We start from the raw sequence: 23751 nt of genomic DNA on the forward strand, positions 1-23751 counted from the left end.
TACCTTACTTAAAGCACAGAGTTGAGATCCACGTGACATTACTTGGAGCACAGGACCCAATTTCAAATTATTGTCTAAAAGTCTTCCTTGAAATGATCTGCCCAAATCATCAGTATTTTAAAACTATATACACTAAAAACTATTCCATTCCCTTCTGTCTATACTGTGTATTATCATAGTAAATCATCAAAAACTACATCTTTAAACTGCTTCTTTTAAAATACACATTCATAATATTATGATAAAATACTGTGTGCTTACCTTGTCATCAAAAATCAATGTGAAAAATAACCAGGTAAGATTGCCAATCTATCTTTATAAGCTTGTTATTAAAACCTTGGCTCCTTCTTTTGGGAATGACCATTACATTGAAATACGCAAGATGAATTCTTTATGTATTTAATTTTTTTTCATTTACTTATACATATATTACCACAATATTATTATATAGCTCTTTACTATGTCCTAGATCTATTTAATCTAAGTATGTTACAAAAATACATCTATTCCTCAAAGTTTATTCTATGAAAATGCTCTTTCTATGATTTAATATGCTCTTTATTACTGGATAGTAACACTTAAGTGCCCCATCATGCTTTCTATCTGGCAGGTAGGAATGAATCTTGGTATGACTATCATTGCATGGCTGTTGTACATTTAGTCCCACTTCAATTATTTCTTTATATTTTTTGTTATGTTAGTAAAAATCATACAAATTTTGGAGATCAGACTAAAAGGTTATTATTTTCCCTTTAAATATCATGCGAAAGCATTCTCTAACAAGTCCACCTAAGGAATGTATAATTGCCTACAAAAATATAACTTTGCCTGAGTTGCCATTTTCTATTAATTCTCAAGCTCTATAAAATTGGGTAATTTAGAAAAGACTAATAAATTACAAATTATTTTCTTATCTGGTAGAGATGCAAATGATTCCTGTCAGGTAGAAAGATATTCCCAAAGATTATGCCTTCATTGCCTTGTGGAACACTGACAAGTTTGTATTTAATTTAGCAATCTAATTCCAGCATTCTTTCTTTCACTTCAGTTTCCTGAATTCTCCATTGAATCAGCTTCACTATCTGGCTGGCTGCAATAATGAGTAAAATAAATCACTGACATGTCCTCACTCTATGCATGTTTTTAACTTTTCAAAAATTGTACTTTGTCCTAAAGCATTAAACAGGATTGCCATATGATCTCACAGTTTCACTGCTAGGAATGGACCCCAAAGAATCAAAAAAAGAGAAACTAATACAGATATTTGCAGACCCATATTCACAGCAGCATAATTCACAATAGCCAAAAGATGGAAACAATCCATGTGTCCATCAACAGAAGAAAGAATAACCAGATGTGGTATTTTCAAGTACACAATATGGAATATTAGTCAGCTATGAAAAAGAATGAAATTCTGATATATGTTATAATATAAATGAATCTTGGAAACATTACATAAAATAATCAAGGCTGAGGAAGAATTTGTTCAATTACTACTTGGAATAAGAAAATGCAAGCAAAAAATAACCCTGGGGAAGATAAGTATCTAAACAGCTGGATTACATAAAGTGCCCAACATATTTCTATTAAATACAGAACTGAAGAAACGTTTTTTGGGACACATTGACAGTTAGGACATTTGCCTAGCATTATTCATTGAATTAACTTAGATTTTTTTTTTAAATAAGTTGATAAAAATGACAAATTACAGGAAGAAAAAAATAAAACATGGAAATTTCCCATCCTATCTATTGCTTAATACAATACTCTCATGATGCTTAATTACCAATAATTCTGAATAAAATACCTAGAAGGAAAGAAGATAAAGAGGAAAATATTCATGATAAATTATTCTTCATTTTAAGGTAGATACAAAAAAGTGACTTCAGCAAAGAGACAAAGATAGCATATTTTAACTACTAAAAACAGATTTTCCTTCAAATCTTTGTCTTAGTATTTCATTATGAAAGAGTTTCAAAGATGTTTCTCTATTAGTTATGTAGCTACTTATTATGATGATTCAAGTCAAGTCACAGCAAGCCTCTATATCTTTTAAGAATGTTTTAAAACTTTACAATTTAAATTAATAGTTTGAATTCAACAGTCATTATCAGATAAAAGCTCATTAGTAAGTATGCTTTGTTTAATGTTTTATGAGCATTTCTAAGTAATTGCTAGTTATTGGCATTTCAAATGCTCTATATTAAGATAGCTATCTTTGAAACCTATTTATTTTCATTTTCAATTATTCAATCACAATAATTATAGCTCTATCGTTTATTTTGCAATGAACAAATTCCCATCAGAAACAGACTTCTTTTATCAGTGGGAAATTACTTAATTGTTTTTAAAGAACGTGGTGACAAATTCTATTCATTGTTCATTCCAAATAGCACACTATTAGTCATTATCTGGAAAATGAATGTTCGCCAAAATTTTCAGTACCAATTAACATCCAAATTAAACTATTTCTTCAAGGCAATAAAACATTTCACAACAATACATTAAAACTGGTTAAGTTTCATTAATGCTATTTTAATATTAAAAACTGTTTATTTATATTTGACATTGTTGTTAGGATAGTTCTTCTAGTGACTTGTCATTTGTACCTCATTCCCAATATGCAAAATGTAACTCATTTGAAAAAAGAATAGCATTGAAGGTAATAAGGGAGATCAGCTCTCATAGCATCTGGCAGCAGTGTAATTAAAGTTCTGTCAACAGAGCTATTATAAGTCTGTTTTAAAAGGATTTGAAATCAGCATTAGTGAAGTTAGAAGTTTCATGTAAGAACTGCTAGTTAATAACATGCCAATAAAAATTCTTAGTTTGCATTTTAGCTATTTTTCTCAGTAAGTCTTTTTTTTCTAAGTTTTTAGTTAAATATTGTTTAATAACACCTTATTAAAGCTTTTCTAAGCCTATGCCAATATTCCATTTTTATTAGGGTGCCTGCTAGGGGGTGCAGTGGTGCTACATTAATCTATAAAATCCCTAAGATTAGCAGTCTGCTGGACTGGACATATAGAAAGTGCCCAATACACTTCTATTAAATATAACAGTGAAGAAATGAATCCTGGGACATTTGATAGGGTTAGGATATTTGCTTAGCATTATTCATGCCATTAACTTAAATTTATCCTAATCAATTGATTAAAAATGACAAATTATGAGAAGTAGAAAATAAAACCTGGACATTTCTCATCCTATCCATTGCTTAATACAATACTCTATGATGCTTCATCACCAATGCTTCTGAATAAAATAATCTAGAAGGAAAAAGGTAAAGAGAAAAGTATTCATGCTAAATGATTCATTTTAAGATAGATTCAAAAAAGTGATTTTAACAAAGCAGAGATATATATAGTATATACTAAAAGCAGCTTCTTTTTTAAATAATGTCCTTATTATGCTTAAATTTGGTGAGAATTTTTAGCTATCACTAAATAAAAAACAACTAATTATTCTGGTATTTCCAAATACATACAAGGGTATACATAGAATCAGACAATCTTCCAGTAGAATTTGGGAAAAAGCTTTATGTAATCAGATAATCCTTCAATAGATTATAAACACATACATCATTTCCTATTGCTGTTGCCACAAAATTACCAAAAACTCAGTGGCTTAACAGACCATCAATTATTATCTCACAGTTTTGAAACTGAGAACATCAAAATTGGTTTCACTGGGCCGAAGACCTGGTCTGCAGGCTTCCTCCTTCTGGGGGCTCTGAGGAGCTGTGGAAACCACGAGCATTCCTTGGCTGGTGGCTTCTTCCTTCCATCATCCAACTTCATTGCAATGCTGCCAGCTCTATCCTCTTCCCTCCCTTTCAAAGGACCCTTGTGATGATCTAGGGCCCAGGATAAACATCCCCATCTCTAGATCCTTAATACCATAACACACATGGTCTCTTTTTTTTTTTTTTTTTTTTTTTTTACTGCGCAAGCTCATCCCTCTCCCTAGGACACCCGTTACCTCTTTATTTTTATTTTTTTTTTTTTTAAATATTAAATTTTATTTTTATATTCCCCCATACAATTGCAAACGCCCCATTCTGACCCCAATCCTTCCCCTCCCGCCCCCCACCCCCCACACATGGTCTCTTTTACTTTATGAAACAATAGAATTACAGGCTTCAGATATTAGGGCACGGATATCTTTGGGGGATCATAATTTATCCTACCACAGGGCACAAACCCTAAAGATGAATAATATGAGGGCAAAAAATGAATATAAAACCATTTTAAGGTTTGTTTAAGATGTAAAACACTAGAGCATGTATGTCTAGTGTTACTTGTTCTATAATAAATTAAATCATGTTCTGAAGTATACAACAAAAGCAACAAATACAAAGATAGGAAAGTAAAATAAGGTTTAAGGGAAGGATTTAAATCTATGAAGGGAGATATACAAAATTGTTTTTAAAACAACAAAGGTTAGCAATTGTTAAGAACTAGGACTAAACACCTTGAGCTGACCCCAAATGTGTTATTTTTTTCTCGACAGGAACAATTTTGTTGCTGAGTTGAAGACTATTATTAAACAAGAAATCAAAAAAGCAGAAAGGCAAAGAATGTCAGGCAGGATCATGAATTGTAGTGCAATAATAATTCAATAAATTACAAAGCATGCCTAAACCAAGGAAAGTAAATGGATTGTATTAACAGGCTTTTATTTCTCTAAAGGAACTCTTAGGTGTTCTGATGAGGCAAAGGGCCTCTGCTCAGATTATTACAGTAAACCATGATATTAAATGTTTCCATCACAAATGCAATAGTTCACATTTTCAATTAAGAAAATCCCAGTGCTCTAAGTTGAAGGTAAGTCCGGAATGGAAAAAACAACAAGTATTATAAGCATAACTGTATAGCAGATGCTGTCTAGACTCTAACAAACCACTCTTCTTATTGGTTTGCATGTCTCATTTTAGTTGTAAAAAGCAGCAGCATCTAAACTGATAAAATTAGAAGTGACTGCTCTAGCAACTTCAAATTAGGATGATTCCATTTACTTGATAATTTTGGTGATGCTACTATTAATGTCAGTAATACCACTTATAGTATTAAAATGATACCCTCCCAAAAATGTAAGGAAGCAGAAAGCAAATGAACACACAGATTTGAGAAATAGGAATTAGAAAGCTATAAAATGAGACCATAAAACAAGCTGAAGGAACATGTAACTGTGGAGGTGTGGAAGGGCTTAAGGAATATTTATATGGCTGTAATTTTTCCTCTACCACATAATTATGGTTTGCAAATAAATGTGAGATTACTTTTAGGTTAGTCAGAAATATTTAGCATCTGAATTAAAAATCAGACATGAATAAGCAGGAAAGAATGTTTTTCAAATAGAGTTGGTTAAAACTCCCTAAGAACAACAATGTTAAAATCTATCACCTTGATTGCGCCTTTGTTTGATAATCAACTTTATACACTCAGGAGTGGGTTGCCCTCTCTCCGCAGAAGTTGCCCTACATCTGTCTGCCACCTGACTTGCAGCTATTTATAGTACATCCTCCCCCAAGCTCTGTGTTCTGCCTTGTGCTTTCTGGAATAAGTAACTGCCGGTAGAGGAAGAAAGGTTTGACTGAGGAGTAAAGTACAATACAGTATTGAAGCTTCTCAAATTTTAGGACTTCTTTTTTTCAGCTGGTCTTTGTCAGAGAAAGTTTCTAGAGGATTATCAGTAAATAAAACACTGCTGTACAAAGGAGCTACTAATAAACATATAAATGTTTTGGATTCTTTAGGGTGAGATTCTACTGTGAAATGTTATATTAATTTGTATATGCATGGTAATCAGTCACCATCAGGCAGAGCTGTTATGCCAGGAGATATATGGTTGCTTTATTTTTGTAATTTTTCACTCTTTTAGATAACACCTCAAATATACCATAAGCCCAAGTTTGAGTGATGCCACAACATAATATCCATGGCTATGTTTCTATGAATATGTATTCCAGCTTCTAGACAATTCTAATACTCTCTGCTTTGCCAGCTCCCCACTTCTAGTTTTATTTTTAAGAAACAACCTCTCTGGCTATTATCAAAAAGAGAAGAGATAACAAATGTTGGCAAGGATGTGGAAAAAAGTGAAGCCTTGCCAGCTATTGTTGGGAATGTAAATTGGTGTAACTGCTATGAAAAACAGTATGAGAAAGTTTTCTGAGGAAATTAAAATAGAATGGCCATATGATCCAGCAATCTTACTTTTGTGTATTTATCTCCAAGGGATACCTGTACTCCCATGTTCACTGAAAAATTATTTACAGTAGCTACGGAAAAGAAAGAACCAAAGTGTGTGTCAATGAATGAAGGGTTTGGGAAATCAATGGATTTCTATGTAGCCTTAAAAAAAAAAAAAGATAATCTTGTCATCTGCAACAACGTGGATGAAACTGAAGGGCATTTTAATGCATAAAATAAACCAGACAGAAAAAGAAAAATACTTCATGGTATCATTTATATGTGAATTCTTAAAAAAAAAAAATACATGGAAACAGAGTAGAAAAATAGCTGTCAGGGACTTGGGAAGTAGGGTAAATTAAAAAAGGTTGGTAAAAGGGTACAAACTTTCAGTTATCATAAATTTTGTGGATCTAATGTATAAAATGGTGGCTATGCTGCTAACAGTATATTGTATAATTGAAACTTGTTAAGAGAGTAGTACTTAAATGTTCTCAAAAATAAAAAGTAAAGAAGGTAAAGAAGTGAGATGATGGTGGAAGTGGCAGTTAATTTTACTAGGAGGATTTTTTTCACAATATGTATGTACATCAAATTATCATATACACTTTAAATATCTTATAATTTTATTTCTCAATTATACCTCAGTAAAACTGAAAAAATTAAAGTACATCTATGCCAGGTGATTGGAAGAAATGAAAAAAGAAATAGCCCCTATTAATGTGACTCCCATCCACATATGTATATTCTTCTAATTTCCCTCCTGAGTTATCACTATCATTTCTGAACAGTGTTTGTAACAGGTATTTAACCAGTTTTGTCTAGATCATTGATTTTCTTTAGATGAGTTCTTAAAGTTATCTATAAATCTTAATAGCTTGTGCCTTTCCTAACTATTAAGCAATAAGGTATTAGGGCATGTGTTTTTGAAAAAAAAAAAAAACTAAACCAATCTATAAAATATGACAAACTCAATTGACACATCTATAAAACTTTTTATAGGGATTATGAAAGAAACATTGCTGAAAGCAAAAAATAATAATAAGGATTAAGAAGAATATTTAAGTCTATTTGATGAGTTTGGTTCTGATTCTGAATATTTAGGTTGTGTTTGCACAACACAAAGTGAAAGACAGATTGGTTTTTATCCAGCTTAATTTAATAAAATAAATAGCAAATATAAATAATTTGGTTTCCCTGGATAGAGTCTCTAAAATTTTCAAAATTACTACTTGACTTTAACTCACTTTGTCAGATAAATAGCAGATTTCAGTCTCTTAATCAATATTAACTAATGTAAGAAATTATATGTTCACTATTTGTTGAGTGCATATTCTGTATTTCATAGAAAATGGAGTAGAATACATTATTCCTGAAATAAGAAAATTACAGTACATCAGAAAACTAAAGGAATCTCACAAAAATAGCTGAATTTCAGTAAAGTTACAAGATTTAAAAAACTAATGAAGGAGATGAAAGACCTGGATTGAAAAGAGGGTATAAAGTGAGTCAGCCTAGTTATAAAAGGCTCTGAACAGAACACAAGAGATTAAGATCAGAAATAAATAGTAGGGCAGAGAACCCAGGATGAGAACTGGTTGATTCTGTTCCCAGAAATACTTTGGGCTAGCTACTGTGATGAATCTGTGCAGGAGAACCATAGGAGATATGTTAGAAAATATGAAATATTTTACTATGATCCTCAAACATTCTACAAGAGTTCTCCCTTTTCTAACACCTCTTTCTCCCGGGTATCTTCAAATAGATAGAATCAATACTGATGGGACCTAAAAAAGTGTAGGTAATCGGTATTTGGAAGACACCCAATACTCTCTGGAGAACAGATACATTAATGATACCTACCCTGCTATGACACATTGCAGCTTTATGCAAATAAGAAAAAAAATATCCTTGCTTAGCTGCCCCAAAAGAGAAGATGTTTCCAACAGGTTGTAACATCTTGACAGTGTAGTTTTAGGATTAGTTACAGTGGTATCATGAAAGATAAAACAGGGTACAGAGAAGAGAATAGGGACCAAATAAATCTCCCTTAATGTTTCTCTTACTTTGGCAAATTGAAATGATTTCTTGATTAGATGAACCCCATTCTCAATTAATGTTTTCTGCACTTGTCTGTTAATTGATACATGGAGGTATATACCTTATTTCAGAGCTGTGGTCACCAAGGATGTGAGCCAGGGTCACTGGAAGTGTATTTTGGACTTGATTCCCAAATCCTCTTTTTAATAATTCCCTAAACATATATATATATCTACACACTGTCTACGAAACTCAATTATTCAGGGGTTAAATATATGCTTCTATAAACAATTAATAGATGGTAACATTTTCATCACAATTGATCTAAAAATCGGTGTCATCAACTTAACACACTTTACAACTGCCTTTATAACAGACTATCTTGCTACAGGAATAAATAACTAAATATGTAAATCATTTTTTCTCTAGTCTGAGATAGTCTCTAAAAAGTTATATTGTGCTCTTTGTATTACAAAGTATATCAAAAGAATGGAAAAATCTGGGACCTTCTTTCTCCCATAGGAAGTATTATTTTAGCATGTGTTTTTTTTTTTTTTTAAAGAGCACATTTTCTAATCAACTAATATTCTAAAACACCAAAAAGCAAGTAGTCTTTATTGAATATATTTTGAGGAGCTAACAGGCAACACCATCACTCAGGAAATCCCCACTGAAACTCTGTACATGTATTTATCCCTGATATGCAGCTCATCCTGGGGAGCAGCCATGGCCTATACCGCTTGCTTTTCTGTTCAAGATAAGAGCCTGCCTGTCACCCCCTCCTACTCTTCATTAGTCTTTTTCCTCATTATATAATCTTTTCAAGGAACTCCCCTGCTGTCTTTATGAAAATCAATTTTCTTCTTTGCTTTCTTACAATTCTCTACCCCTAAGATCACAAAATCAGCACAATGGAGGAAAAAAAACCTGTGAACACTTTAATGTTTTTGAATTCCATACATATCAACATATTAGAGAAAAAAAATTGTTCCAGAATATAAATTGCATTAGTCCTTTTTCCAAGTGATATCCCACTAGTTGCTGAGAATGATTTTATTAATTCTTCCAAGTTTTTAAGTTTTAATGAAGTATTATTAGAATTTAATTTGATTTGCAAAATTACATAGGTATTGAAATCACTGATTTCGTGAAATCTTGAAATTTGTATATTTTCTACTAGGAGAAAACATGCACTTTTTTCCTCAAAGTTTTTCCTTACTTTTTAATTATAATGTTAATTTTACTAACCTCTAGTTAACATTTTGATAATTAAAAATATTAATTGTAATCTTACCATTGTTGTCTCTTGAATGGATCCAAAACTGTTGATAAAAATGTTGACTACTACATCAACAGGAATGCCTATGAATAAAACATTAAAGATATATTTAGTAGTTGTAAAAAACTTGGTCAGACTTTTCATATTTTTATGACTTATGCATTTGAATTTTATGTTTTTTCCAATCCACATGGGATGTAAAATTATAAAAGTGTAGTCTCAATATAACAGGTTCACAAGTGATATTAACTTACTTTTCTAAATAGGGATCATAATGCAAATAAAAATGAGTTAAAATATATATAAATATATAAATATTATTTATTCAAAAATAATTATGTCTTAAATTTAGATAATCTGAGAAAACCCTTGTCTAAAAATTTTAAATTAAATTGATATTTTTATCTTAACAAAATAAAAATTTTTCTTAAAACATAGTAAAATATGGTTTAATTTTTTACATTTTTATAATTATATAAAATACCTATTTTAATTTGTAAAGCAGTATTCAATACATTTTGCTTATAATTACCACATTTTGATTTTTGATTCATGAAAATGCTAAGTTAATCAGACCTATAACAGAGCCATTATAAATATTTTTGCCTGATCTTTTGGGGTAATTTGAAGGTTCATAGAGTGAGACTAAGGTATAATGTTCCAAATTTCTTTCTTTCTTTCTCTTTATTTTTTTTTCTTTTTGTGGGCTGCCGGTGGGGCTAACAAAGGGAAAATGTGAACTTAGCCTTTTAGCCACAAAACCACTGACTGATGAAAAACAGGTGGTGAATCAATATATGGTAGACAAGTGACGACCCAGACCAGGGCTGCTGTTGAAAGTAACTGAATAGGTTCTGGTAATGAATAAACCCCCCTGTTTTTACAACATAGTTGTATAACTTCAGTGACTAGAAGCAGCTGCAGACTTGGTTTTTGTCTGTAAAGAGAAAAAACATCAAGCTTTATAATATTAATCTGATCTACATTAATACCTGTCCATAACAAGCAAAAGGGTTACAGTTTTGCAGAGGAGATTTATTTCCCCTATGACTTTTCCAACTTATCAAGAGGACAACATAAAGGGAAAGAAAAAAAAAAAAAAACCACAACTATATAATCTTCTCATGACTTTTATTGCAAGTATTGTTCTTTTATTGCAAGTATGGTATTATTTTGTTGGGTTAAAAACAATTTATGCTGTAGAAGACATAGTCTCTTTTATTCACAAAGTTAACATGTTTTTAAAAAACTATATGGGCATCTTTTTTAGCAAAAGGGTAGCGGGTAGTTTTGTTACCAATGTGAACACCAGAACCATTGACTTTCCCTAAATGAGTGTATGAGCATTCTCTTACAAATTATAATTTACAATATGTAAACCAGGTCTGCATCCAGAACCTAAATTTTAAATCACTAATATTAAGAAAGCTATAGTTACAGAGATGTGTCTATTAATTCACAATATACCTTTTTTTTTGGTAATATTTTTAACCAGGGACCATATAATTCTGCTAGAATTTATATTTGCCTTGAATATTTTTGGCATTAAATTGCTCTGACTCTAAGCACAATACAAGATAATTACGTGTCTATCTGAATTCTTGCTTTGAATAGTACAAATAAATGAATGCATACAGATAAAATTAATTTTTAAAATGCAGAGACTGTAGTATCTCTTAGGGAAGAACTAACCTTTGAAATTTGGTCTTATTCTGGGATCATAGCTGACCAATAACCTATTCAATATATTACTGGTTGAGTTGGCAGGTACTCGGGCAAGGTCCTCTGCTGACTGCTGGCTAAAGAGAAAAAAAAAAAAAAGACAAACTTCAATAAGTATTTAAAAATAGGAAGAAAGGAAATGGGTCATTTTCAGTTGAGAAAAACTGCTTTTTTGAGACAAGTGCATAACAAAACATGGCTCTACCAACCAGGAGGGAATAAAAAGTAGTACACATTGTCAGAAGTTCAAGAGAGTTGTCATTGAAAATAAGAAAAAAAAAAAATTAGCACTCAATTTTACCAGATGCATAAAACATTTTATTTCATTTAAATAAAATTAAGCAGGAATTTCACTTGTCTATCATAATCTAGACAAGCATATAGAGAGTGAAGACGATTTAACAGCAAAATAAATCAGCAAAAAATAGTTTTTGAATAATATATAACATTAACCTTCTGCCTAAGTACAGAAAGTATGTGACTACTGTAGGATGATTTAACTAAGGATGATAGACTAAGTATTCGTAACATTACACTGATATTTATAAAACAATATTGTCCAAGAATACACAATGAATGTTCTCCTTATTAAGTGAAATGTTATCCCAGGGAGGAAATGATAAAAGAATTTTCTCTATGGCAATATCAACTAAATAAGGAAGATACTCTTCAGTTATAAGATGTAACTATCTCTTTCATATAGATAAACATATATCCATTTATATAAGTATATAACATATATTAATTAATTCAAAAAATATATTTAAAAGTATATATATATACATATATATATTCTTGATTCAAAACTGGGAATCACACAATCCTACTTGAATTAATATTTTGTTTTGAATATTTTTAATATTAAATTGTTCTGAATACCTATTTATAATCTATCTACCTATATTTGTTGTCATTATTGTTGTTGAATCTTGACCAAATTGGTAGTTGTTTAAGATCACTTAAAAAAGATGCATTTCCTTGGAAATACATCAAAATTTTTTTAATTTATATATCTATATAGAGAGCACATCATTGTTCATTTTTGTACATGTATGCTTGTTTGCTTTCTCCTTACAAATGAAAAATGTTTTGTTACTTATTTGTTTCATTTAATTTGTTTCACTACCCATAATCTTCCTACATAATCATATTCCCAAGCTTAAAAAAGTCCAGGCCAATCACAAGGAAAGGAAACGAAAATTAGAACTATACTTGAAGCATCCAACACTGTGGTAAAAGTGCCAATTTCGTAAATCATAGTAATTTATGTGAATCACTCTTATATTAATGGACTAGGCTTTGTTTTGAAATCTCAACTCTTACCTGTCGGGAAATTCTGTTTCAAGTTAATTATATAATCTGCTGAGAAGAGACAACAACTACTTTTGGATTTGACAAAAAAAAGAAATCTAAAAATACTATGAATTGATACAAATACTACTTTCAAGTTGATGTCTGATATTAAAAAAACGAGAATATCAATTAAATATCATAAATGTGTTAGGAAAATATATAGATTTTTAAAAATGCTTCTTATGGCCTTAGTGGCTCTAATATCACAGTTGACTGGTAATGAGATTTTTCAAAGCCTTGCAGGTGAAATTGTAATCGGTAGAATCAATTGTCATCCCTTATCAAAAGACAGAAGAGTCTAAAGAGAATGAGGTTATGTGGGGAAATTGTATATTAGGATGCAAATTAGTGTTCAAACCCATATGCACATTTTCTTATTCACAGGAGGAAAATAGAATTGATTGATTACAAAACACACTTGTATTGGATCAATTAAGTGCTGTTATTATTGTGACTCTTAATTTAAAATCCTTTACAAGTACATTCCTTCTAAGCAATAAAATGACCAGACAACTTAAGACAATTAGCACTAAATTTCGTAGTCGAGAACATTCCAGCCTGATTTTTTCCTTCTTCCAGCTGTGTAAGGTGACTGAATGTGACAGTCTACAATATGACTTCTTGGCATGCAGGGAGAGGCTTTCTCTTAACTCCTCTAATCTGCGTAGAAGCAAGATCTTAAGCAAGCAATTCTATTGTTATAAATCCCCTTCCTGAGAGTTTCCTTGACCAGAGAAGAGGGGAACCTTCTCAGAAATGGACCTCACACCCCAACAAACTTGTCACAAATGATCACCTCCCACTTTTTCTTCTAAGGACCTACCGATCTTCCCTTAAAATCACTGATTCTCCCATTAGTGGTCTCTGTTATTCTTCTCCTTCCCCTGTTAAGATAGTATGAGTGTATATAAGATCTTAAATCTGCTTGTATAAATAAATAAATAAATCTTTAAAAAAAAATCACTCTTTTGAATACTGTTTTCTATTTCTGCTTTGACCTCGCCCCATGCATGTCAAATTAAACATTAATAAACTTACATAATTTTTCTCCTGTTAACACCTATTGCCAATTTATTTCATAGATCAGTTATTAAGTATAAGGCAAAAAAACTCCCTTAATGTCAAACTCATTTTCTAAATAAATGCATGACTTCCAGAATGCTCAAAACAATTTATATATAGCATATTTTCCTATGTCTGTGTTTACTACATGCAATCTTATAATTTGGAATTTGAATACTATTATTTATACAAAATAAGGAGTAAGAAGAATGAAATGGTTTTAATTAGGTCACACACTTAATGCCTGTTTCATTAAGTCTTCATACTCTAAATCTCAGTCCAATATTTTATCCATCTGAATATGCCATTTTCTCACATTTCAACAAATCAATCAATAATTCTGATATATTATAAAACAGGATTTATTTCATGGAAATATGATATTAATTTAAGAAAACAATTACTGTACACAGTGATCAAATGACTGCAGAAAATAATGTTTTATATCAAAAATCTTTTTTACAACTAGTTCTCTATTGTTCACATGCCTAACCTTAAACCAATGTCATGACTAATAAGTAAGTCATGCAAGGAATGTATCAGGCTGTATGGCTTAATGATGTAATGTTTTCCAGTGCTAAAGGAAAAATCCAGAACTTTCTTTCCAAAGGGGAGGATCAGTTTTCCATCAACTGTTGAAAGTTCTTATTTCACATAACCCTTTAGTGACCACACTGCACAGTTCCATTTTAAAATGTGTGTAAAAGAGAAATGTCTAAACCAGGATGCTGAGTCCAAAGAAAATGGTTTTGTTTTTCTACAGAGTTATAAATGCAGCAATGATGGTCAAAGATCTTCTCAGACTTGAATGTAGTGTTGTATTTGGAGCGCAAGCAATATATGAGTATGTGAGCTACAGAGTTTGCTGGACATGAACAGAAGCAAGCACACAGCAGCAAGGAAATGCAAGGTGTGTGAAATGTGTAGGTTGTATTATTTCTCCCATTTACCGTAGCACAGTGATTTTTAACATTTTTTTAGGTTACAGATACCACTGAGAATGTAAAAAAAGCTATGTTCTTCCCTAAAAAAGGGAAGGCGGAGAATTCCTGGAGCTTTGGACCTCGGGTTAAGAACCCTCCTTCATGAATCAAATGATATTCTCCTCCTCTAAAGGGAGATGAGAAGGGGGGAAAAAGAGTGAGTAAGTACCGTGTAGTGACAGAAAGTTAAAAAAAAAAAAAAAAAGCGGGGATGTGTCAAAGGGACACAGGTACCAACTGTGAGAGTTTCCAGTGCTGAATTCCAGAATAATTTGAACAAAAAATAAAGTGAAAGTGGGTTAAAATCCAAAGTATAAAGTCATACTGCACTGTAATCTAAAGTGTAAAATAAAAATCCATGGGTTCAGACATCTGGATATATAAATAGATGATTGATTGCATAAATATATACGTGACAGACAATAGACAAATCTTCCACACAAAACTGCAAGTAATTAGTTTAGAGTCTCTGTTCTCAAATCGATGCAGCATAATTCACCATTCCTAGTGTGAGCTAGGACAGTGAATTCATTCTAAATAGCACAGTAGGGAAAGAGTAAAAAAAGCAATTTTCATAGTGGGAAGCCTGACAATGATCACCTCAGCCAGGTAGTTAACATTAACCTCTATAGTGATAAATCATGTTGCTTCTATATTGCTTTAGTATAATAGGATGAGAAAAGCATTTTTATACCTGTGGTCTTTCTCCCCCAAATATACAGCCTCAGTCTATTCATGAAAAGGAGTATCAGACAGACCCCAATGGAGTGCACTTGAAAAGTACCTGACCTGCACCCCTCAACACGTACAATCATGAAAAGCAGAAGTATGAGAAATCATCACAGTGAAGAGGCGCCTAAGGAGACACAACAACTCTGGGTAATGTACCATGTTGATTACGCTCTTGTAACAGAGAAAGAACATTAAGTAAAAGCAAAGGAAACTTTAATAAAGTAGGGACATCAATTAATAATAATGTATCAATATTAAATCTTTAATTATAAAAATATGTACCATATTAGATGTTAATAATAGAGGAAACTAGGTGCAGATTATTGGGAACGTTGTAGTTTTTTGGCAACTTTTCAATAAACCTACAACTTCTAAAATAAAACATTTATTTGAGGAAAAAATTGAGGCCCAAAGACTGTAATAGTTATATGGATGGGAAATAAAAAATATGAACAGATATTGTATATAGATATATCATCAGGGAAATGTAAATTAAAATAAATGAGATACTACTGCAGACCTATTCGAAGGGCCAAAATGCAGAAAACTGACACCATAAATGCCAAGACGATTTGGAATAAAAGGAACATTCATTTGTTGTTGATGAGAATTCAAAATGGCACAGTCACTTGAGAAAACAGTTTGGTGATTCCTTACCAAATGAAACACATTCTTATTATATAATCCAGCAATTGTGCTTCTGGATTTTTAGCCAAAAGAAACAATGTTTATAGTAGCTTTATTCATAACTGCCAAATACTGGAAGCAACCAAGTTGTCCTTCAGTAGATGAATGGATAAATATATTGAGGTACATCTAGACAATGGAGTGTTGCTCATTGCTAAAAACAAATAAGCTGCCAAGCCATGAAAAATCATGGAGAAAACTGAAATGCATATTCGTGAGTGCAAGAAGCCAATCTGAAAAGTCTATATACTATACAGTTCCAACTAAATGACCTTCTGGGAAAGGCAAAACTATGGAGACAGAAACATTAAGACCAGTGGTTGCCAGGGATTAGAGGTGGAGGGAAGAGATTAATAGTTGGAGCACAAAGAAATATTAGGGCAGTAAAAATAATCTGTGTGATATGATAATGATGGATACAAATCATTTTTCATTTGTCTAACTAAATCTGTAGTGCTCAAAACCAGGAAGAATCCTAAAGCAAATTATGGATTTTTGATGAATAAGATGTTTCACTGTAGACCTATCAGTTGTATCAAGTGTACCACATGGTGGGGAGTGTTGATAATGAGAAAGATTGTGCCATTGTGGAGGCTGAGAATATATGGGAAATCTCTGTTCCTTTCCCTTAGAATTTTGAGAATCTAAAACGTCTCTAAAATTTTTTAGTAATACAAAAAGAAGAAAAAAGAGGACTAGAAAGAAGCCGAAAGATTCAGAAGAAAGATTCTTCTATTTAAAAGTCCACAACCTTACCAGAGGCAAACTCATATAAATGATCATAATAAATGATCGTACAGAACTATCATCTTGATCATATGCTTGGGTTTATGAAAAACACAGCTACAAGTCTACACATGTCAGTTTACAATAAGATCAGTGTTCCATTTTCATCTATATGGAAGAATCTTTAGTTCAAGAGATAATCCAACAGATAGAGATAAAGTACAAATATCTCCCACAATTATTAATCTAGATAATTGTAAAGTAATTATAGTATACTCTTGTTTTGTATTTGCCTAACTATGACTTATTATTACCTCTCTTGACAGCTGTTGTATTTATTTTCCATTCTGTTTTCACAGATTAATCTGTGAAAATAAGGTTTATGAATACAAGTGACTGATACCTTTATGTGATTAGTTGAGTTTAATTAGTTTATATTTATTTGAAAAGATGTGTTTATGGGTGTACATGAATGTGTGTGGTCAAGTTTGCTTTGTTATAATGGGCCAAGAAACATAATTAAGAATAATATCTCTTCAACTGAGCTTTTGGAACCCTTGGAAACATTTTCAAATTTTGTCTATCTTTAATTATGCAATTATATCACCCATGGCTCAAAGAAAAATATTTTTCAGAAAGTGGAAACATCTCTTTGAAGAAATCTAGGATTTAAACACCAAGAATTTTCAAAACAGATCAAGCTATGGTCTCTTTTCACTTGGTATCACATGCGAGATTATTTATTCTATAAATACTATAAATTTTTTCTATTTATATGGTGTATTTCTCAAATAGTGTAAAACATTATATATCTCTCTACTTCTAATGGGCTTACTAATTTATTAAAATCTCATAACATTAGAAATTAAACTGAAACCTCAATCCAAGCAAAATGATTAGTGTGCAATTACTTTCCATACTATGTAGAAATAATATTATACACTGCCCTAGAGAATAAGAATCCACAGCAACCACTCTTCTACCAATTGCAACTGCAATAGTACTTACCTTTTCCCAATTCTCCATTCATAGCAAAAATGTTTCCCTTCTGACATAACAGAAATAACAATACGATAAACTACACAATTACATATAATAAAATTGAGCAAAGTGTGGGCATAATTGAAGAAGCACTTGTCTAAGAGTTAAGAGACTTGTGTTCTAGCCCCAAAGAGACCCACATGGCCAAGTCATGTACCTCTTTCAGCCTTAATATACTCACCTTTAAATGAAAGGTTTATGTGGGGTGATGCCAAAGATCCCACTCAGTCGATAATTGGTTCTATAAGTAGTGGGTGCCTGGAGCTACATCCCTGGGATGGCAAGTTTAGAACAGAGGCTGGCAGTTAAGACTCTAAGCTGGGTCTCTTCTGGAGTAGACTTCAGCTAAGGAAGGAGTTTTGCCCTGGAGGCAAGCCATGTCCAAAGACTTTGATATGGTGATACTAAAGTACAGGCATCCCTTTCTGCTAATTGTGACAACACTAAAGTGCCATGCAGTCTCAGCATGTTACAGCAATGGCTGCACCAGCTGCAACAGCATTGTTCCAAGTTTGAACCCTCCTTCTTCACCCCCCAAACCTGTAGTTTAAAGCAATCCCTTTCTGAGCCTCCCTGGTGGCGCAAGGGGTTAAGATGCAACCTATGAAGCAATCCGCAGCCTCTGCAATAAGAGTTCAATCCTCAGCCCAGCCGGCCAGGGAGCTACCCACATGGTGCAGCAGACCCCTCCTGTCTCGCCCGCTGCTCCCCTCAGCAGTGTATTTCAGTAGATTCGCCTGTTCTGCTCCCCACTCTGTCTCTGGTGAATCCTTTCACTCTCCCCCCCACACCTCTGGCCTGTACCCCAGTTCTTATATGCATAAATGAATAAATCTTTTTTAAAAAAATTTAAAAAAAAAAGCAATCCCTTTCTGCCTGTAAACCTTTATCTTGGAATCTGTCTGGAAGAGTTACCTACAATATGAACTAAATAATAAGATTCCACAAGGAACATCAAAGTTTAACCAATCACACAACTACCAACATGGTAAATTTCTCTTTAGTCATTCTCAAATTCATTTAACAACGTTCTTTAGGATTGTTTACTGTGTATCACATGTAATGGCATGTGTTGGTTATAGATTTAAGAATCAAACTCAAATATTGAACATTCTGATATAAAAGTGGTTAAAGCTAGAGGTTCATATGAATCTGTCTAGTGATTCTGAGCATTGGTGTGTATTAGATTCACCTAAGGAGCTTTGCAAACTACTGATGCCTATCTCACCACCCCTGCCTTGAGATTTAATTAGTTTGGGATGAGGTCCAAGCATCAGGAATTTAAACGTTCCTCAGATGATTCTAATGACCAGATGAATCACTTGTTAGAAAAGAGCATTAACAGTAGAAAGGGACATGGAATTGAAACATGAGGAACTCCAACATCTAATGAGCAGATGGAGGAAGATAAGTCGGCAATTAAGACAAAGAATAAACCGCCCAAGAGGAAGAAGGAAACCCAGAAGTGTGTGGTGTCAACACAACTCAAGGAAAAGGAATATTTCATGGAAGGGGGGTTGGTTAACAGGACCAAATGTTCCTAAGAGGTTGAGATGAAGACTGAAAACTTTGTATGGGATTTAGCAAAGGAGAAAGGTGGTTTTCAGCTAAGATACAGAATCCAAACATATAGGAATAGGAAAGGAAATGGAATGAAGGAAAACACCTCTGAAAAGTTTGACTGGGAGTGACTTCAACAAGATGGAATAGTAAGTTCTGGGGCCTCCTTCCCCCACATGGACATACAGACTCTATAGTAATATATGGATCAATTACCATTGTGAAAAAGCCAGAACCGGACACTAGCTGAGAGACTTCCATACCCAATGCAGCTGCAATGAAACCAGCAGGAAAGCAGAAATACGCTCCCCCCACAACCCCACCTCTGGAACAGCACACTGAGACACCTCCTCAGGAGACTCTGAGGAGGAACAGAATAGATCATGAATATAACATCTGGCTTTTCCCTACTTCCCTACTGACTGCCTTTTATCTCACCTGTCTCAAAGAATGATGGACCGGGCATATGCCAATCCCCTTCGTTCCACCAGAAAAAGAAGCTGCTAGAACTCACACCACAGCTCCTCTCCACCCCCTCAGCACACAGTGACTGGGCTATCAAACCTGCTCCTCCCTGCACCTGCACTCCCCTGGTCAATGCAGCACTATTCTCAATGGCCACGATGTGGAAGCAACCTAAGTGCACATTCACAGGTGAATGGATAAAAGTCTGTGGTGTACATATACCAAAGAATACTATTCAGCCTTTAAAAAAAAGAGAATACTATTTAGCCTTAAAAAAAAGAAGGAAATCAGCCACATGCAACATGTATGAACCTGGAGGGCTATATTAAGTGAAGTATACCTGTCAGAAGAGGACAAATACTGCATGATGCCACTTACATGAGGTACCTAAAACAAACTTACAGAATAAAATGGTGGCTGGCTAAAGTGAGGGAGAAATGAGGAGTTGCTGTACAATAAGTATAAAGTTCTAGTTATGCCATATAAGTAAGTTCTAGGGGTCTGTTGCATAACATCAACAATATATCAACAATACTTCATTAGACACTTAAGATTTTGTTAAGAGTATAGTTCTCATGCTAGGTGTTCCTACAATAAAATTTAAAAAACAAAAAACAATTTTCAGATTTTCAGTGACAACTACCTCAAAGAAAATCTATACAGTACATTTTAGCTAAGTTATTGCTCTTTAATGTAGAAACAAAGTCAAAATTAGTTTTGTTTTTTTTTTAACTGAGCCCAATGGTTGATTATCTGAACTGTCTGCATAGCTGTTATTTGGAAACATAGTTTAATTTCTTGACTTTCTTCTAAGATGACTCCAGCACATGGAGAAATAAAAAGTAAACACCAGCAAAATGGAACCTCTTTGCATATATTTCTTGAATTCTTCCATTTCGAAAATTCTTGAAACAAATCCATTTTTTATCCCCTTCCTCTCAAAAAGAAAATTCTACCATTGAACTCTGGAAAAGGAGACTGTCGAGAAAAATGTGGGATTCAAGGACATTTTGGCATTTTCTTTACATTACCTATAATGTAAAACCTGAGTATGTTATAAAGATCCAGTTGAGGGCCTCCCCCGTGGCCCAGCGGTTGAGCGCTGGGTTGCAAAGCTGCCCGCAGCCTCTGCAGCGCCGGTTCAATCCCCGGCTGCTCCCCGGCCACCAGAGGAGGGTCCCACATGGCGCACAGACCTCTCCTGCCGCCCGCTGCTTCCCTCAGCAGTATACTTCGGTCCTTCTGCCTGCTCTGCTCCCCGCTCTGGCTCTGGTGAATTCTCTCATCCTCCCGTGCTTCTGACTGTACCCAGTGCTTGTATAAATAAATAAAAATAAATCTTTAAAAAATAAAAATTAAAAAAGATCCATTTGAGTGGAAAATTTTGAGAAAGCTAATCATAATTTTAATCGACACCCCACAGCCTCTCCCCACATCCCCACACCCCTGTAAATGTAAGTCAATGAGATTTTAATCATAGAGGAAGGAAGGAAGCAGCCAAGGATTGGAGAGGAGAGCTCCTTCCTTGAAGAAGGAAAAGGAAGAGAGAAGTGACAGAGTAGGCAAGACTGTGTGCCTGGTAGTAGAAAACTGAGCCAGTCAGACTTAGTGCAAGCCTTAAAAATTTCAAGCTAACAATCCAGAACAATTTTCTTATGTTCCTGCCAAAATAGAGTTCTTACATGAGCCCCTTGCAAATAAAAAATGAAATGAAATGAAATGAAATATACTGCACTGTATTTTAATCAACTCAAAACTTTAAAGGTGACCAAAAATTCATCAGTGTGAGTGATTTTGAAATTTGTTTTATAGGTATTGTGATACAATATCCAGGACTGTTGTCAAATGAGTAATGACACAATTAATATCATCTATCACCTGTAATTTTCTGTTTTGGGGGTGGGTGGGATATGTTCCTTAAGTATAAATTTTCAAGTTCAAACTACTTCTCCCTCACACCTCTCATCCGTAAACAGAAACACATATTCTGAATATTTGACAAATAGTTAGTGAGCGCCAACTCCACCCAGGCATTTTCCTAGGTCCAAAAAATACAGAAACACCTACCCTTGTGAAATCACCCCTGATTTATGAATAATTGGCTATCAGGTTTTTCCCCAATTCCCTTTCTTACAGAATTCTATTTAGATCCATGATTTGTGTTTGATGTGGTTTCAAATAATCATCACTGCGGTCCAGCCACATTTATGAAAAGGTGGTTATTCCAATGCCAAGGTAAATATCTTCACTCCCAATTAGATTGTTTGCTTTGTCTCTTTTCCCATGTGCAATTTTTTTGGGTTACTTTTTTATTTAATGTTTAAACACAAAATAGAATCAAAATTATCCATGCTAAATCAGTGAAAATTCCAGAATTTTGAGTCTATATATGTGAAAATGGAAAAAGTGATTCTTAAATTTACATGGAAATGCAAAGGACTTATATTAGCCAAGGAAATACTGAAAAAGAACTCAGCTACAGGACATACAGGAGTCCTACAGTAATAAGAAATTTGTGTAAGGAGCACAAGAGTAAGAAGGAATAAACCGATCGGACAGAAAAGAGAAGGAATGGTAACAACTGCATTTTAGCAAAAGATAACCTTTTAAATAAATGTGCTGCATTAACTGATTGTCAATTTTAAAACTGAGTATTAACATTACCCCACATCATACAGAGAGAATAAATTAACATTAATTACAAGAACTAAATGTGAAACATAAAACAATAACACTTTGGGGAGAAAATAGACTATTTTCATGACCTTGGAATAGGAAAGATTTCTTAAATAAAGTGCAAAAGGATTAAAATAAAAGCTTAATAAATCAGAATTTAAGAATATTCTAGTTCGTCAAGAGCCATCAGTAAGAAAATTGTGTAACAAAGAGTGGAGAAGTGGTTTGTAGTACATATATCAGACTGTCAATTAACACATTTGTAAACAGGCATTTCTTCATAGAAGACCTGTTTCCAGAATTAAATTGAGTCATTTTCGTAAATAATTTGGAACAATACCTAATGTTTTGTCTTATCTACCAATACACAGTAACCTAACACCTGTCTTAGGCAGGAAGAAAATCCATGTTACAAAGGTAGTGAGACAACCAGTGAGAAAAATATCTGTCCAAATCAGCTGAGTTATCAATGTGTGGTTTTAAACAAATACACAGAATAGCCTCATTTCATACATACATATACACATACACACACACACACCTATATGTATATATACTACAAATTTATGTGCCTTATTTTCCAAATCAAAAGTCAAATTCTACTGGTCTCTGGAAACTTACACTTATGAGCTGGTAAAATGGAATGTTTTCCTTAATGCCACAAACCAAAACTTGAAAACAAGATAATAAGTTAATAAAGTCCAAAGCAGAAATTTGGAACTGAAACAGCAATTTAAGTTTCATAGCCCTTTGGGATAAATCACACCGAAGGGCACTGTAGAGACTTTGAAAAATAGGGTCTTCGCTAAGGTCCAGGAGCCTAAGGAACTGAGTGAAGATGCCTCAAAGGCAATCACTGTAAGAAACCTGCTTTGGTTTTAACCACTTCTTTACAGCTTCCCTCTGTAGTATGTTTTATGTATGTATAACATTATTTGTAATAAAGAGACAAGAAAGCTCTCTCTTTGGAATTACATCTCCATTAAAATATCTACAGGGAAACATGAGTTAACTATGAGACATATATTGGACAAAAATCCCACTGAAAGATTCGGATGCAACAAGAGATGAATTGCTTTCTTGAAAAATGAATATGGTGGCATCTGGGTAAGGAAAGATAAGCCTTTCGTGCTCCGATCACTGTTAGGAAACCAGTGTAACTAGTTATTCAATGAGCTAGATTCTAGAGGACTCAATCATGCAATAATTCTGTTCCCCCCCCAACCCCCTC

General features: G+C 33.4%; 1 protein-coding gene and 1 long non-coding RNA gene across 4 annotated transcripts in view; one reads left to right on the plus strand and one right to left on the minus strand.

The window, feature by feature from the left end:
• LOC129144972 (uncharacterized) overlaps positions 1–23593 on the plus strand; it is a 41512-nt gene extending 17919 nt beyond the window's left edge. Inside the window, exons 2-5 of the long non-coding RNA XR_008549895.1 lie at positions 14414–14560; positions 15356–15512; positions 21981–22079; positions 23518–23593. This is a non-coding gene — a long non-coding RNA (uncharacterized LOC129144972). The remainder of the gene's footprint in view (positions 1–14413; positions 14561–15355; positions 15513–21980; positions 22080–23517) is intronic.
• Positions 1–23751, minus strand: part of GLRB (glycine receptor beta) — a 65781-nt gene that overhangs the window by 25842 nt on the left and 16188 nt on the right. For all 3 annotated transcript variants that reach the window (XM_054690187.1, XM_037496767.2, XM_054690186.1), the window contains exons 3-4: positions 11206–11312; positions 9529–9596 (exon numbers count right to left, since the gene is read on the minus strand). In XM_054690187.1, coding sequence (XP_054546162.1) covers positions 9529–9596; positions 11206–11312 — 175 coding nt within the window. The remainder of the gene's footprint in view (positions 1–9528; positions 9597–11205; positions 11313–23751) is intronic.

This window comes from Talpa occidentalis, unplaced genomic scaffold, assembly GCF_014898055.3.
Source record: "Talpa occidentalis isolate TD23 unplaced genomic scaffold, MPIMG_talOcc4v2.1 talOcc4.8, whole genome shotgun sequence".
Lineage (NCBI taxonomy): Eukaryota > Metazoa > Chordata > Mammalia > Eulipotyphla > Talpidae > Talpa > Talpa occidentalis.